This window comes from Balaenoptera musculus, chromosome 9 (genome assembly GCF_009873245.2).
Source record: "Balaenoptera musculus isolate JJ_BM4_2016_0621 chromosome 9, mBalMus1.pri.v3, whole genome shotgun sequence".
NCBI classification, from domain to species: Eukaryota; Metazoa; Chordata; class Mammalia; order Artiodactyla; family Balaenopteridae; genus Balaenoptera; species Balaenoptera musculus.
This window is the reverse complement of record NC_045793.1, coordinates 50,372,361-50,390,097: the sequence shown is the minus strand read 5'-3', so window position 1 is coordinate 50,390,097 and position 17,737 is coordinate 50,372,361. Positions and strand designations below refer to the sequence as shown.

Sequence of the window (17,737 nt, the reverse complement as noted above, 5' to 3'; positions counted from 1 at the left end):
GAGGTGTAAAGTCCTGATAAGAAGGCAGTCCTTCTCTTCTTTCTGTGTAAAATAATTGCTGGTTTATCAAAACTAACCTCATGCTTGCACTACAGATACGGTTTATCTCCTGCTATTTGGAAATAACAAGAAGCAAGAAAAGTTGCCTTTATCATGTGATTCCGTACATAGCACGTGCAATTATTTTTCCAGTCTTAGTCATAATTAGTACCTGGGGCCACGTGCCAAGTGGAAAGGGATAAGGGGGATATCCTTCCTAGCCTTCCAGGCCACCACTGTCCTTTTCCCATTTTTAAGCTGCTGTCACTGGACTCTGGCATTTCTTACCCAATTCATTTGCTTTCTGTGTTAATCATATGCAATGAAGATATGCATGGCCAACATTTAAACAGGCTGCAGATCAATTAGCGGTCTTAAGTTTATCTGATTTTTATCAAAGAAGACAGAGCTGTGGGTCGATTGTCAGAGCCTGTGTCAAGTTGACCTTTTCAGAGATGTCTACATTGCCAGTCCCCTGGGGCAACTTGTTGTCCCCTGCTAGTCTCTGAATGGCAGAAGTCTGTTCTGCTCAAGCACAAAGTATACACAGATGTCTATATTACATTCTTATAGGTTTGACAGCAACTGCATGTTGTATCTATAAACTGTCCTTTAGCAGTGACACTTCCTCAATGATGATAAGCTAATTTATGCAACTAAATCTCCTTTGCGCAGAAATGAAAGCTAATTGAGTTGTTACAAAGTAATTCAGAAAGGAATACCTTGTATAAATTGGCTTACTTTATAAATCCTTCTCAAGTGGTTTTCATGCATCCTAAATGGGTCTAAGAAGCTTATCAGCCATAAGAGGTCCAGACCCAAGGAGCCAACCTTGGGGAGCTGAGGACACATCCTTAGAGCAGTAAGAAAGTGACGAAAAGGAAAGTGAACAAAACCAAAATAAGCTTTCCCAGAAAGCTGCACAACTCATTACCTGTGGTGTGGTGAACACTGTCCTGACTCATCTTCCTTTGCCCCTCCACTTTCACCGGAGCTCCATCCTCTTCCTCTTCTGTAAATAAACAACATAAATGGGACACTGAAGGCTTTCCTCAGGGAGAAAGACACAGTACTCACCCCATCTTAAGAGCAAAACTAAAAGTGTGTAACACATAAATATTCCTTTTCAAAGAATGAAACCACTCAACATTCACATCCCCTTTTCAATAATCTAAAGCTGAACAAAGAAACCTCTAGCTATTTCCAAATAGCAACCTGACCAGTTGGCTTGATAAAATTTAAGGTATGTACTAACGTTTCACATATTTTGTTTTAAATATTCACAGAAACTCATCTGGAACAATCTTAAATCCAGAAAAGCCCTAAAAATGCAGTAAGATGACACCCGGCATTATACGGATTGACCACATTATACTGTGGCATGAGTACCACAGATAAAATCATGGTCCCTAAAACAACAGCAGAGCAAAGAGAAAATGTGTGATATAAAATACAGTTAACCTAGAAGTCATTTACTGAGCATCAGATACTTCATGTTTTCTCAATTGATCATCACAGGAAGATACGAGAAGCATCCTCACCCTTCAAGGTAATTCCCCCCAAATTATACTGAGGAACTACTATGTGTCATACACTACAGCAGATGTTAAGATTTCATAGGTAAACCATTTTAAATCCTCATTTTACAGAGAAATAAACAGACTCAAAAAGGTAAAGAAACTTCCAATGTTTGCTATTCAAACTTAGGTTTATGATTACAAAATCCATGTTCTTTATCCTGCATATATTCATATATATCTTCATATTATTTCTACACTCTCCCATCACACTCCTTTCCCAAGTTATAGGAAGAAAAATAATGAGATTAAATAAGAAGGGTTTTTAAACAGAGTCAATAGGCTAGTTAATCCTTTTACATCAAAGAAATACTTACTACATGACCATTTGCCCCACCTAAGGATTAATATACAATTTAGAAATATTTAAGGCAGGACATATGAACAAAATGGCATGTCAAGGAAAAACTGGGATCAAAAAGAATCGTAATTCCAAGAAAATCAAAAACTTTAAAGAAAAATATGCAAAAAATACAAATACAGTCATTATGACTATTAAATAATTCAACTCATGAATCTTCATTGAGCATTAACTACCTGTAAGAGAGAGAGGTTCTACCAGAAAGGCAAGGGTAGTAGGAAGCTTCTGCCTTTAGGAAGTTACAGCCTAGAGTGGACAGAAGACAGAACCTAAAGGAAAGTGGGATAAGGGGCATAAAACCTGACCTGTGAGGTACAAGGTACTGAAGGAGTGCAGAGGAGAAACCACCCAACTGGGGAAATACCATAAAGGCTCTGAGGGATGAAGAGAATCTGAATAAGGAGAGATGGGAAGGAGGAAATTTCCAGACAAGGAAAGGCATGAACAAAAGAACAAGGCATGAGCATATTCATTTTGGCTAAAGAATGTGGTTCTCTTGGGACTTCCCTGGCGGTCCAGTGGTTAAAACTTCGCCTTCCAATGCAGGGGGTGCTGGTTCGATCCCTGGTCAGAGAGCTAAGATCCCACAAGCCTCACAGCCAAAAAACCAAAACATAAAAAAAAACCAGAAGCAATATTGTAATGAATTTAATAAAGGCTTTAAAAATGGTCCACATCAGAAAAAAAAACTAAAGGCGGGGGCTGTTCTTGTAGAAGAAGAGCAGGATGGGAGATAATGTTAGTCATTTGGGCAAACTGTTGAAGAGCCGTGAACATCCTGCTATGGACTTCAGACTTTTACATGTTTGGTGAGGAATAAGAGTCCCCCCAAATTTCTGAGGCGAGAAAGGGCAGGACTGAAACTGCTTGAGGAACGGCTATCAGATCCCATTGTCCCAGACAGCCTAGAGGAGGGGTGTGGGGAGAGAGACCACTCCTAGTCTAGCTGAAGGGGAAGTTAGTCCTGAACTGAAGGGGCAGAGGAAATGGAACGGAGATGGTTATGAGAGGGAAAGGAACTAGAATAGACAAACTCTGCCTGATTGGATGTGGAGGGCTACGGGAAAAGAATGAGCAACCAAGGATGACTCAGGTTTTGAGCTTAGTTAACTGAGAAATGGGAACATCATTACTAAAAAGAGAATAGCCAAGATAAGCTACTCAAGGGGTTGTGTTTCTGATATGGGAGATTTAATATACTGGTGGGGCAACCCAGAGGAAATGTCCAGGGGCAACTGGAAAGCTTGGTAGACAGGTCAAGAATGCAGATGTAAATTTAGAAGTCTCATGCAGATTTTAAAGTGGTGATTAATAAAAACCAGCATTTAAATCAAGCTTGAGAGTTACTGTACTTACAAGATAATTATAACTGTTTCAAATTTTTTTAACTCAATTCAAACAAAAGTATGAAAGCTCCAATATAAGGGACAGCTGGAAATCATTGGCACTTTATACACATTAAGTTAAACATAATATTGGCAATTTAATATAGTTCAGTCAAATAGTAAAGAATACAGAGAAGACCTAATAAAAAGTCTAATACTAAATGCTGTCTCTTTTCTCTTCAACAATTATCTCACTTATGTTAAACTTCAAGGACTGGTTATCATAAATGGGTCAATAGGGTGTTTTCATACAAACTTTAAAGGTATTAGGGACATTTACCGTCATTTAGTCCAAGCTACTCATTTTACAAATCATTAATTTTTTTTGAGGTGAAGGAGAAAGCTTTCTTTACTTCTCATACTTTCTCTTTCCCCAGCACTCCCTCTCTTCCAATTTGGTCACAAATTCAATAGTAAGAAGTAAATTCAAAAATAGTTAAGGGCACTTGTCCTGAAGTCAAAAGCTTTAACCACATCAGTATAGAAAGCACTATTCCTGGCTCTTAAGAAGAGACTATGGGATTTAGTCTCACCACCCAAAGTCAGTGTCAAGATAACATAAAAACTATTAATAATTACAAGAATTAAGTGGGAAAAACTCCGTTCTTGGCAAAGTTGTCTATGAATTTAGAATTTATTACTAAGAATTTATTATTTTATTAAAATTTAAGTACCTATTATATGCACAATATATTCTTAAACTATCAGAATGATATTAAAAATATTTACTGTGAAGTATCCAAATTGAAATCCATGTGAGATGCTTAATAAGAAGTATTTTAGAGGATAAGATGCTCATTAAAAACATTTCCTTTCTCCTTTTCAAACCTAGAACTGCTATCTTTAGGTCAAAGCCTTCTTTCTGTGTTTCATATATCAATTTTTCTTAACAATAGTAAAACAACCCATTTTATCTTGGGCTAACAGTACAAACAGCTTCCATATAAAAGACAACAAAATCAAATTTGGTGTGTGCTTTTTCAATCTTAGGAAGGAAAGAACTCAACCTGAATCTTGAATAGACTCTGGTACAAGGGAGATGTTCAATAAATCCTAAGTGAACAAATGGATTCCAAAATCATGAAAATAAATCCTACTACTATATTCATTTACTAACAAAGCAAACCTCTCCACATCATTCAAAAAATATATAAGGACAAGTGACCAAAATTCTAGGCAATAATCACCTTCACAATATATTAGAAACATACACATGTTGTTTTATTTAGGTTTATTATTAAACGTATTTTATTTGGGGGTTGAGGCATGATGTCATTATACGATACTAATTAATACCTCAAATAGTCAATGTGTGTGGGTTAATATATTCCATTCAACACTTTAATAACAGTAAACAAAAACAGCTCAGCTATGCAATAAAATCCATCAAACCATACAGATGGTTATAAGGTTTTCATTATGTGGTTTCCATAGCAATCATATTGCAAATCTGGAAGCTTCTTGCAAACAAGCAGCTTGTATTTACATGCCTCTCAGCTGCAGCACAAAACTCTTCAACATGTGAAGTTATTATTCCAATCACACATTGTTAGGAGAATCATCGGGAGATTTTTTTTTTTTTTTGATCATACAAGATGAAAATAACAATAAAGTGAACTAATTGCAGAAGATAACTCAAGCATAGTTATACGTTTACTAAACTAACCAATGAGTATTAAAAATGTTCTGATAGTCATTGAAAGGTTTTTAACATTAAACCCTGTCAAAAATATGAGACCTCCAGGAACAACCAGACCCTAGAGAATCTAAAAGCTTGAACTCTACTTTCACTCTTTTTTGGATACATATTAAGCCATTTTACTGAGTTGAGCAAAGAGAAAAAGAATAGCAGAAAATGGAGTCTTCCCAAATTTTTTTAGAATGACTACCATTTGAGGAAATGCTTCCTGTGGGAAAAGTCAAGACCTTTCTTTTTCCCTGCTAGATAAATCAATTTAATTTACAAATTGATCCAGTTCCATAACAGATGGATTATTACCCTAAGGATCAAAGACCTGTCTAGCTGTGCAGTTTCTACAAAATGGCTATTTCTGACTTACTAACGTTCTTTTTTAAGGATAAATAACCAAAAAAAGAAAAGTGATAAGCAACCGACATGTGTAGCTGACATTGCTTGGAAAAGGCTAAAGACAATTTGTTAGCACCAAAACGGATGTGTGATGTTCACATCATGGCTGAGGACTGATATTATCATGTCGTCCAGGGAGAAGACGACGACAACACAAGAAAATCCTTGACTCACAGGATGATTACCTTTCTCACTAAACACCTTCACAAAACAGCTCTCCTGAATTACAATGTAATTTTAAAAAGAATAAAACACAGAATCAAAAGTTATGCTCTGAAATAAATCTTTAGGGTTTAGATCTCTACCTGCCCAGGCTTCATCGGATTATGAGACTATATATTTATCTCAAGAAACGTTAATATGTATTGCTTCAATGTTCACACTATATGCATTTATATCCATTATGTAACTAAATCCTCATAACAATTCTATGAGGTAATAATAGGAACTTTTCTCCTCTTTATGGATGCAAAAGTGACATTTACAGAGCTTGAAAAACTTGTCCAGGTTCACACAGCCAGTTAGAACAAGAGCTGGGATTTAAACTTTCACATCTGTCACTGAAGCCCCAGCTCTAAGCTATGGTGCCGTTTCCTTGATTTTCAGTTTATAGATGCAGTTTTTGCTAAAATTTCACGTGAATATTGGCTGTTTGTGGACTTGGAAAACATTTTCACATAAGTGGGTAGGTTCTATCCTACCATAGCACTGTATTTGAGGTACATCTTAGGTTAAGCAATCCTTTCAGTGACGATTTAGTAACAGGATTTCACGTCTGGCTGTCCCAAACATGCATCTTCTCCTTTCTCTTCTCCACTTCTCCTTCCCCACCTTTAATGTTCTACACACTCAACTGCACCTAAAGCCGGCACACAGTATTTGATAGTTTGTAAAGGTCTCTAATGCAACTCATAATTGAAAACGGATTTATTTCTGAGGCCAGTCAGCTTTACCTTCTCACTTTATTTCAATAAGGAAAACACAGCTAAATGTAGGTGGTAAAGAGGAGCCTTTCTACACACAAAGAACTGAAAGAGGTTCACCTACATTTCAGAACAACAGGCTCTCCTGCACATTTCATCAAGGGTTCAGGCTCCAGGGAGTTGCAAGCAAGATGCCCCTGAGTAGGACGAGATGGAACAGATGGGATGGGGAACTGAAGACACCTCCAGCTAGTCCTAGCGGTAAGATGAAAAAGAGGGAGAAACAGGAAGGATTTATACAAATGGCACCTCACCTCCTCTTCTCTCTCAACACGTGGGGCAAGCTCTGAAGCTGGTGGAAGGGTTAGAGAAGTGGAAGAGTAAAGTCAAAGGGATATGGGTGAGGGAATTCAAAATTATGACAATGAAGAAAAGTGAGTTCCTTAAGGGCCTATAAATCCTGGACTACTGGGAACTTAAAATATGGCACTTCTAAAGGTTTCTTCTATCTATTTAATAGCCTGACATATAGTTTATAGCAATAAAAGATATATTTTTATAAAGATATAAGCATGTGCCTTTTAGTATTATGCTAACTTCAAAATGAAAAGAAAGATAAAGATGCCTGAAATGGCAGTCATGTTTACTCTCCTGGAAATTAGGCAAACTGAGTCCTATTGTTAAAGGTCTAGCTACTCATGCAACCTCGACACTGTTTCTAATTCTCAGTGTCTTCTCTGTAAAGCAGAAAGAATAATGTCTATCCCATAGCACTTTGAACAGGATTTGGAGAGGACAATGAGATAATCAGATTTCTCAGGGGAAAAAAAAAAAGCACAATTAGCATGCAGTATCAGGTTCACTACCTGAGGAGCTCGGTGTTTTTGCAACAACTTATTAATTTAGCAACCGAGAAGGTTAATGTGATATAAAAGGCAATAAAATAAGCACAAGTTGTTCAATCATACAATCTAATTTTCAACCTGGACATTCTATTCTTATAGGGTTTAATATGAAAAGGTTATCACTGCAAAAAGAAATGCCTTTAGAGCACAGTGAATTTCTGTACTACAATATTAAAATTCATAATTTATACACAAACATGAAAATGCAAAAATAATGATTTTTCACAGACATTAAACTTGTTAACATCATGGTTGGGATGTTGGGAAAAAACTCTAATTCAAGCAAGGATCTCATTTGACAGAATTGGGAGAAATCTTAGAAGGGAAAGACACCTTAGCTATCATCCAGTTCAACTTCCTTCTTTCATTAAAGGGGAACTGAACTGGGGTGTTGAATGACTGGACCAAGGTCATGGCACTTCCACCCTGCTCTTCTCTCCCTGCACTGCCTTCTATGCAACATGCACTGCAGACATTTCTGCTGCTCTAGGTGTACTTCTCTGTTCAGCAGCAGGAGCAGTCTTACATACACTTGATCATCTACAGGCAACGATGGCAGGCAAAGAAAGCACATAGGTTAAAAATAAGGTTTTACTAGGCCAGATTCCAACAGTCAGAAGCAACTGTGAGTCTGCAAATGATCCCACTCCTAAAGAATACTAGACATGGGGAAATTATGAAATGTGACTCCGCCTTGTCCCAGTGTATTCTAGTCAGTGTATGCTATAATACGACATTCTTCTATTTCACAAAGCTCAAATTCTCAGCTTTTTAATTAAAGTGTATAATAAATTCTGTAATATTAAAATTTACATCCAAATTAAATTATTTCTCAGTTATAGTAACCTCTACCTGGCTCTGGATTTCTGGTACAATTATACTTTGCTACATGTAAGTTCTTTTTTTAATTTAAATTAAACTTTTTTCTTATTATTCTTGTTACAAAAGCAGTATCTGTTCATTGCTGGAAGCCAGAAAATAGAGGTAAGCAAAAAAGAAAAAAAATTTTAAGTCACAGAAGACCTATCCATGAACACTATTAACATCTCCTTCTAGACAACCCTTATTCAGCTTCTGGTTTTTCTTTATTCTCATTTTTAATAAGAATATCCCAAATGTATATGTATTTCATTATAAACTATTTTGAATCCATCCCATTTTTAGAAAGTAAAATATTTCATCTTAACTTAGATTTTGGTTTAAGTTTCATTCTGTAAAAAATACTATCTAATATACATAAGTTGGTGATAAGATCATTTAATTGTAACACGGCTGTTTTATAAGGAACTGTTTACCGTAGCCTTAGGAAAAAGGCAGATCTACGAATGCAGAGCTCATTTGTTACAGGCTTTGGCTCTGTTTCCGATGCCTGCTTATGCAAATACACTCATCCCCCTCACGTGCGGTGCACCTTAACCTCATTTTCAAGAGTCCAAGAAAGAAAAATCACAGGCCCCTAAGAGGAACCATCACCCATTTGACTTATTGGTTCTATAATCCCTTATACCAGCAGTGGTTTCCAAGACCCTTTCGGGGAATAGAGGGTCTATGAGGTCAAAACTATTTTCATAATAAAATTAAGATATTTGCCTTTTTCATTGTGCTAACATTTGCACTGATGCTGCAGAGCAATGACGGATAAACTACTGACACCTCGGCGTAAACCAACACGGTGGCACCAAACTGTCACTGTATTCTTCACCGCCCTGCAGTAGCATTAAAAACAAACAAGCCAGTTTCACCTAAGAGTGTCCTTGATGACAAATTATTATTTTCATTTAATCAACCTTGAATACCTGTCTCTTTAATATTCTGTGAGACAAAATCAGAAGAATGCATAAAGCATAGCCGTTGCAGCTCCAGGTGTGTGGGAGATTGAGTGGTAAACTGAACTAGCTGCTTTTTTCATGGAACACCATTTTTACTTGAAAGAATGACTGACAAACTATGGTTACTCAGACTTAAGAATCTGGCAGACATTTTCTCAAAAATGAATTAAGTGAACTTGTTATTTTAACAAAAACAGCTGACATTTATTGCCCATGATAAAATTTGAGCTTTCAAGCAAAAATTAGAATTTTAGAAATTTATATCTTAGGATATAAGCTTGAAAACTCCTCAGCATTTAAGGATTTTTCTAATGAGATCAGTGGTGATACTAATGAATGTGGTGTTTTAATTGTACCATAACTGTGTCAATATTTGGAAGTTCTGCATAATGTAATGAACCAATATTTTCCAACTGACCAATGCATGATGTTACAAAAGCATGCATGTGTAAAAGATCCATTCAAAGTACAAGACGGTCCCCTGAATTTTGCTGTAATACTGTATGGAAGGTTCACTGATATGGTTTTGGATTCCACATTGCAACTAGCCTTTAACTAACACTTGTCAAGTTTGGGTACAGTATCAAAGAAGAATATCCACCATTACCTGCAAGGATTATTAAAATACTTCCTTTTCCTATTAGTACATATCTGTATGAGGCTGGATTTTCTTCACATGCTGACTGTACTTAAATTAAACAACATATAACAACAGAGTAAAGGCAGAAGCAGATATGAGAGTCTAAATGTCTCCTATTAAGATACACATTCAAAAGATCTGCAAATATGTAAACCATGCCACTCCTCACTCATATTTTGGGAAAATATACCTATTTTTCCCAAAAAAATGTTATTTATGTTCACATGTAGTGGGTTTATCATTGTGACTTTTAAATTAATTAATATTTTTAATATTTCTCAATTTTAACTTGTAACACACTAAATATTAAGAGGCATAACCCACATAAACAAAAGAGTCCTCAATAATTGGGAGTCTTCAATAATTCTTAAGATTGAAAAGGGCTCCTGACTGCAGAGGGCCTGGGTTCGATCCCTGGTCAGGGAACTAAGATGCCACAGGCTGTGCGGGAGAGCCAAAAAACAAAAAATCCCACCACCACAACAAGCAAACAAACAAACAAAAAACCCAAACAAACAGAAAAGGCCTCCTGGGATTAAAAAGTGTGAGAATTGCTGCCCTGTACTTTCTAGGGTGGTTTTAATTAAAAATCTAAATATTGTTGATCCACAACATGAAAAAACTGATATCTTGCTAACCCAGAACACTGCTTGATAATTATTTTATACTCCCGAAGCACACAATCTGAGGATTGAATCAAATTACTGTTGACTCATATTGAGCTGTTGACCAAAATCCCGTGTTCTTCCCATTTTCTGTGGGGCAAAGTCTTTCCTTTCTCATACTTGGGCAACTAGATTTTTGGGGCAAGTGTGATATTCTATCATACTTCATCCTGTTAGATTTGATCCACGATTTTGGTCTATTGAGAGCATAGCCTGTATATATCTACCCAAGGCATTCATGAACATGACAGTATGACAATGCTGAGAACTAAGCCCTAAGGTGATCACAAAGTCAATTGGTCAACACCCTTTGGGCACTACTGTATAGTCAGTTATCCAATGGTCTTTATATCTATAAATATTTCATAAGAATTCTGGCCAAATGCCTCACTGAAGGTATTGTCTTTGTTATATGTCTATCATTTCCTTGAACCCATGTTGGGTTCTACTCTAGAATCATTATTTCATCTTCTTTATGACATAAAAGACTCTCTCGGACACCTTATTTTAGTCGTTTCTCTGGAGTCCGCTTCAAAGTCTTATCTGGGTCAGAAGACAAATTAAATTCTACTCATCCTGAAGACAGGGCTCAAATGTCCCCCAACTTAGGATGCTTTTCCCAAATCCCTCCAGGCAGCTGGCCACTCCCCCCTTTCTGCTCTCACAGCCTTAGTTAGTACAGAGTATTATAAATATTTGTCTACTAGTCTACTTGCCTCCAAGTGTGAACACCCCAAGGGTATATTTACATTACAACAGCCTAACATGGGGGGGGGGGCTAGAACAAAAAACTGTTTTCCATGAAAATTTGTTGAATAAAAACTAAACGGATTTGGGTTAGCTGGGTATTCTATTAGAATCTCTTTGCCCATCCTGGGCTTCTGTTACCTCTTACCAATCTTATCAGTTGGAGGATAATTCTTGACAGAAGGGAGCAAATAAAATAAAAACTAAATTGTTTTCTTTGAATTATTGCCCCTAATAATTTCAAAAACAAACAAAACCAGATAGCAATTATATACCTTTTGTTGTCTTTAGCATAATTTATAAATTTCAGCTATTTTCATATTTTCTTTGGTTATTTGGCCATTTCAATGGCTAATATATATCTCTTCAAAAGTTACATTCATTGGATAGATTCTAGCACAATGATATATTTTAGTTTCTCTCCCTTTTTTTTCCCCATTGAGATCCTTTGATATTAAATGGTATTTTAAAACACTTGTCTTTAATACCATACATTGTGCCTATTTTTTCTCTGAGTTTTCTGAAATCTGCCTTCCTAAAGTCTAGGCAAACATGTCTGGCGGAGGCCAGTTTTTTTCCTCACTGGCTATGATGGATTCTAAGATGACAACTGCTTTTGTCTAATTTTTTCCACAATTAAATCTGGGTATAGCAGCAGTTTCCCTATTTATTTCCTATGTCCTTCAGTCTCACTCATTTTTTAATATGCTACTTCCACACAAACTATATCAAATAGTAGAAAGAAAAAGAGGCAATGGTAATGACTGTTTATTGCTTTTCTACCCTCTCCATATTCTCAGTGTCAGTTACTCTTAGTTGAATATTCCTTGTTGCTAAATACTAAAAAAACCCCTAACTCTCCTGATCCCTGGCTCTGTGTGTCCCAGACATAAGAAGCTGAGAGGGTGGGAAGAGAGTCACTCTCAATCCCCCCCGTCCTTTGTCTTCAAATATCACTTGCCTTTTAAACTTCTAAATATAGGCATACTTCACTAAATAATACTAAATAATCATATAATTAATAAAATCAATCATAATGGAATCAGAAATTAATCCCATATTAATCCCAAAAGATACAATGGAACTACAGAAATGCAAATAAAATTCATATTCCTGAAGTTCACATTATCTTCTTTCACCAGCTGTATAAACTTAGGCAAGCTAATTAAACCTCTGAGCCTCAATTTTCAATCTGGAAAACAGAAATACAAAATCTACTTAGATAATTATTGTGAGAATGAAAAAGTTGAATGCCCAGTGCATAGAAGATTTTTAACAACAGTGATTGTCATGATAATCTAAGAATGTACTGTGTACCAAGCACCATGCTAGCCATGACACTATACAAAGAAATCTTACTCAATTCTCAAAACCCTATGAGGAAGGTATTGCTGTTATTCCCATTTTCAGATGAAGAAACACAGGCATAGAAACATTTAAGTAACTTGCTCAGCATAACACAGCTATAAGAAGTAGTGTCAGGATTTGAATCCAGGCAGTCTTCCTCCAGAGCCCAAGTTCAGAAGCACTACACTTTTTCTTCTCATTCAATGTAAGACCTTGCATAGATGACTTATTTGTTAATTAAACAGCACTTTAACATATTGCCATAACATTCAACTTATGAGAAAGTTAATATTCACGATGTCATATAGACATATATTCTTACTTTTAACACTCTTCAATGACAAAATAACTTGGCTAACTCTGACAGTCTAAAAAAAAAAAATAGTTCCCTTGAAAAATAGTGTACACTGCTGAAAAAGAGGAGAAGAGTCATGTCTGTAATGGCCACAGAAAGTGAAAAGCTTGGCTTTTGCCCCCTCCATCTTTCTTTCAGTTGGAAGGCAGCTTGAAAATGGAAAAATCATCTCCCATCACCTACCTCCCTCTCAGAGACTGAATATGATGAGAAAACAGAATAAGGCCAAGCCCTGAAGCAAGCAGAGCCGAGAGCAGCTTCTGTCCTAGCCAGGAGCCCAAGAAGATTGATTAATCCTGAATAAAATAGCTATAGTTCCTCACTAGATCTGACTGCGATAAGACATGAAAAATGCAGCAAATTAAAAACACTTTACATAGTACAAACGAATGGCATTCTCAAAATACAAATTTCCATGTACCTATGAGGCACTATACATAGACTTTCAGAATTATGTTTTTAAAGCATTTTCAATTCTAAGGTGAGAGGTATTTTTTTGACACACAAATTTATGATAAAATGTTACAGGGCCTAGAAAATGAGAGATCTTCTAAAACTAGAATATTTCTATAGAGAGGAGTTGCCAAAAGAAGCAAGGTAGAACCTGTAGGGGAAAGAAGGGGAGGTTAGGCACACAAAGTTCATCTGATGGAGCTCTTGATGTTCATTCCTGCAAAACAGTACTTGATGTTCTTCAAAGTACATAAGAATAAAAATTTGAGCTTAAAAAAACAACACACTTGCTCTGTTTTGGGCCCCTAAAGGTATGGATGAACTCTCATTTGCAAAGTGTCTGTTATTGAGATTGCAAACATAAGGCCAACATAAACAAAAGGTCTGCTCTTGTGTATAAGAGCCAGGGTATTTTTAATGTACATGGTGGACAAACCAGATCTTACTTTTTTAAGGTCTCACGCAACAACGTCCCAGGGTAGCAGATGGAATCACCTTATCCATTCTGGAAAGACAAATCCCTGTCACCTTAGGAGCCTAGAGTCCAGGCAGTGTCTGTGCTCCAAGACTAATAACCCCTAGCCTATTTCCCAGTGTGACAAAGTATTCTTGTTTTCTCATCCCCAATCCACAACTACTCAGATATTTCTTTAAAGTTAAATATGACATTTTACAAACTTTTCCTGACAATTTTTAGTTAAGACTGATGTTATGCTATAATTGTATATATTAAGAATGCAATTTAGGGTTTATTTCTATCTAATTAAAAAACACAATCAAACACGTAAATTTAATGGCATGCCCATCTATAGTACCTATAGGGGCGTTCAATGTCTATTTGTCCTTCCTTAGAGTAAATCACTGATTTAAAGAGAATACATGAAATGACAGGTGAACCTTCCAGAATGGTCTAATTAGGAGAATAATGTTAACTATCTGAATGTAGTTTAACTGAATGACTTATTTATACCTACTCTAACTAAATAAAAGTAATTATTGACCAGCTATTATAGAATTCAGGTAGTTATAAACAGTTTTATCATATGATCTTCCCCTAGCTTAGAAAATAATTTCTGAATTTAAAAAACTCAGGAAGAAAAATTATCTCAATATAGTTCACTTCAGTGAAGAAATACAATACACTACTTGGCACGTGTCCACAGGAAAAGTCTGGCTCCCAGATGCTTCTTGCCAGGCCACAGTGGATTCAACAGTGTTTAAACAACTGACAATGTGCACTCATAGCACTGATGACACAGTGACCAAAAATTCAGCAAGAGCCTGTCTCACGGGTATATTCATATATTGAAAAGTAGTATCAAAACAAAACAAATCGTAGACACACATCACAAACGTGAAAGATTCAACTCAATTCAGCTAGGCTTTTTAAAAATATATATCACTAAAATTACATAAAAATTTACTAATAAGACTTTTTATGCCACTGCAAGAAACATAAATAAACATACCGATTTTTTTCATTGTATTAGTGTTCTCGAAAATGAGGACTATAAACTCTAATTTGCTTCCTATATCAAAAGTCCAACAACTCTTTCCAGCAATCAATTAGCTGTTTCCAAAGCTTATTCATTATAATCACACAATTTATATTAATATCTATGATTTCCTAAAGCCATGCCTGTTGATAACAACTGTTTCTATTAGTTTGTACCAAATGAAATTCCCAATAATTTACCACTTCTGATCTCCAAAAACAATAACTTTATAGGATTCAAGGGTAAAATAAAACTTCAAAATTTTGACACCAAAGTGGTAGCCCAATTTTCTTAGATACATAACATCTATGGTCTTTATAACTGGCCCACAAGTGTATAATTTACTGGAATGATACACTTTGTAACCAGGAAGGTTCTGAGTAAAATCTACATCCTACTGTAGCACATTCAAGCATAAACAAAATTCTGTTAATATTTAATATGAAATCAGCTGTCACAAATGTAGCCAACAGTGAAAAAGCCATGATACAAACAAAATTACTTTGTGTGATTCTCCCTATTTCCAGATGACAAGTTTCTGTGAGGTGATATCCTCTCTCTTAGTAACAAACAACTTCTGTCACATAATGTTTATATCATGTAAGTTTTGCAAATCAATAGTGCAAAAACTGGTTTGACTTTCTGGGAGAGAAAATGATTGATCGGCATAGGAATAAAATACATTATTTAAATTGGAAGGACTTCATTTGATTGGAATGCCAGCTCCATTTTTAAGACATACTCTCATATAACCAAGTTAACCTCATCTGACATGACCTCAAATGCAAATATGTATTATTGTTAGCTTGTAAAACCAAAGTATACATTTGGATCTGGATAGATCTCTACTTTGAGTAATTCTCTACATATACAAATGTCATTTTTTCCCTAAATAGGAATAGGATCATTTACTTCATAAATTCAGCAGCCATTTAAGATCTCTTCTGTCATAAATTCAACAAAATTTCTTGTCAAGAAGTAATTAATATTGAGTATAAAGCCCATTAGTACTCAGAAGACAGGATATTAGACTCCCAGCATGGAATCTTGCCTATAGTATATACTCAAATTTTTGTTTATTTGACTTGAATTAGTTTATAAATCAAACACTTAAAATTAAGCTAAGTCTCTACTGCAGTGGTTTTGTAGTAACTGATTACTTATAACTAGGAATTCAACCTTTAACAATATGGCCAACCAGGCTGAAACAGACCTGTCTCTCCCCACTTACTCAAAGGGGAATACTGGTCATTTACAGGGTGAGGTTGAGGCTGGAGGTTTAACATCTTCACAGATACAGGAGACATGACCTTGGGCCCATGAGAAGCAAGGAGCTGGAAGCAAGAGCCCCACCAGCCTAGGGAAGCCACAAGGAAGCTTTTTGTCTTCCCAGCGCTCTGGATGGTGGTGGTCAGAGGGGGAGGGGAAGGGTTTCCTGTGAGAAATCAAAACCCCATGCCTGTACAATGTGAGATCCAAATATATACTATCCTCAAGTGGTATGTTCAAGCCAAGAAATTTAACATAAAAATTGTGAAACTCCTGGGGCTCTGGCAGAAGCAAATGCAAAACCATTGTGGAGGAGCATTTCCAGAACCCAGGGCACACAGCACTCCTGCAGGGGCAGGAAGAAAACCTGATAAACTCGCAATACTTGGAGCTAGCAGAAGAGACACCCAAGTAAACAGGCAATCCCGGTGTTGCCAGCTCTAATACAAGTCAACACAGAGTGCTGTGAGAGCACAGAGGAGAGCTAAGAAATTAAGGAAAAGTTCAAGGAAAAGTAAATCTTTATTTTCCTAGCACTGCTAAGCTAGAGGTTCAAAACACAAATTGCACTGGTCTGGTTCCTTTGCTTTCACCCAGTGAAGGATTGATCCCACGTGAATATTTTCTGGGGCTTTGGACCATCTGGTTTTTAATGTCTCAAGCAATGGGGTTTCTTCCACCATTTCCTTTGGAAAGTCTTTTTTTGTTGTTGTTGGGGGGAAAAAAAAAAAAGAAGAAGAAATAGGTTTAAATGCTGAGGGGACTTGGCAGTTGTTGTTAAAAGTCCTTCTTGTTAACTCTTTCTTAAATCCTTTCATGAATATAAATTCCCCTCTTTCCCCATGACATGAATATGTTATAATCTGGCCTCTTCCAAATATACCAAGTTACCTCATCTAAACGTTTTTTTAAGGGTCTTCGTTTAAGGTCTCCCTGACCTTAATCATTTTACTTTCATCTTCAGAATGCTCTTTAGGTGGTGTTCAGAACCAAATTTTGCTCATTGAGTATGGGTAGCACTGAATGAAGGGGTCTTTTCAGATATCTCATCTACTAGCATAGACTTGGCTTTGATCTTTGTTTCTCATCAGGCTCTTTTTAGTCTCCAATTACTTTTCAAAACTATTCCTTATTGAGTATTTGTTATATTTTATATTTCTATTTAACAAACTCTGAGTTATATTGGTCAACCCTGCATTTCCCAGTGCCTAGCACAGTGCCTGACATATAATAGCTGCCTAATAAATATCTGCCGCATGAATAATTAATACTAATTGTTGCATGAATAATGAATTGCTTACATAAAAGTTGGGTTTTTTTCTTTTTTCTCATTTCATGTTGCATTTGCTTCACCCTTTTCAGTTCATTTATTAAAAATTTAAATGATTGCTTCAGAATACCTTCAAATTAATGTTGGGCTCTCAGGAAATATTAAATAAACAACTAGGCTCAAAATGCACATATTTTAAAGTGCCTACACATGTATATCTACATGTTTGGGGGTTACTGTCTCTTACAGTTATGTCTTAAGCAATATAGGGAGAGATTATATTTTATTATGAGTATAGATGACCTTCACCTTGACCCACTTAATCAAGCTAGGTTTCCAGGAAGAACTTAGACGTAAGGTAATTTGTGAAAGAAAACATAGGCTGCC

At 36.1% G+C, this 17,737-nt stretch overlaps 1 protein-coding gene across 2 annotated transcripts in view; it reads right to left on the bottom strand.

Moving 5' to 3' along the window:
• SKAP2 (src kinase associated phosphoprotein 2) overlaps positions 1 to 17,737 on the bottom strand; it is a 154,035-nt gene that overhangs the window by 21,859 nt on the left and 114,439 nt on the right. For both annotated transcript variants that reach the window (XM_036863893.1, XM_036863892.1), the window contains one exon: positions 974 to 1,051. In XM_036863893.1, the coding sequence (XP_036719788.1) occupies positions 974 to 1,051 (78 nt within the window). The remainder of the gene's footprint in view (positions 1 to 973; positions 1,052 to 17,737) is intronic.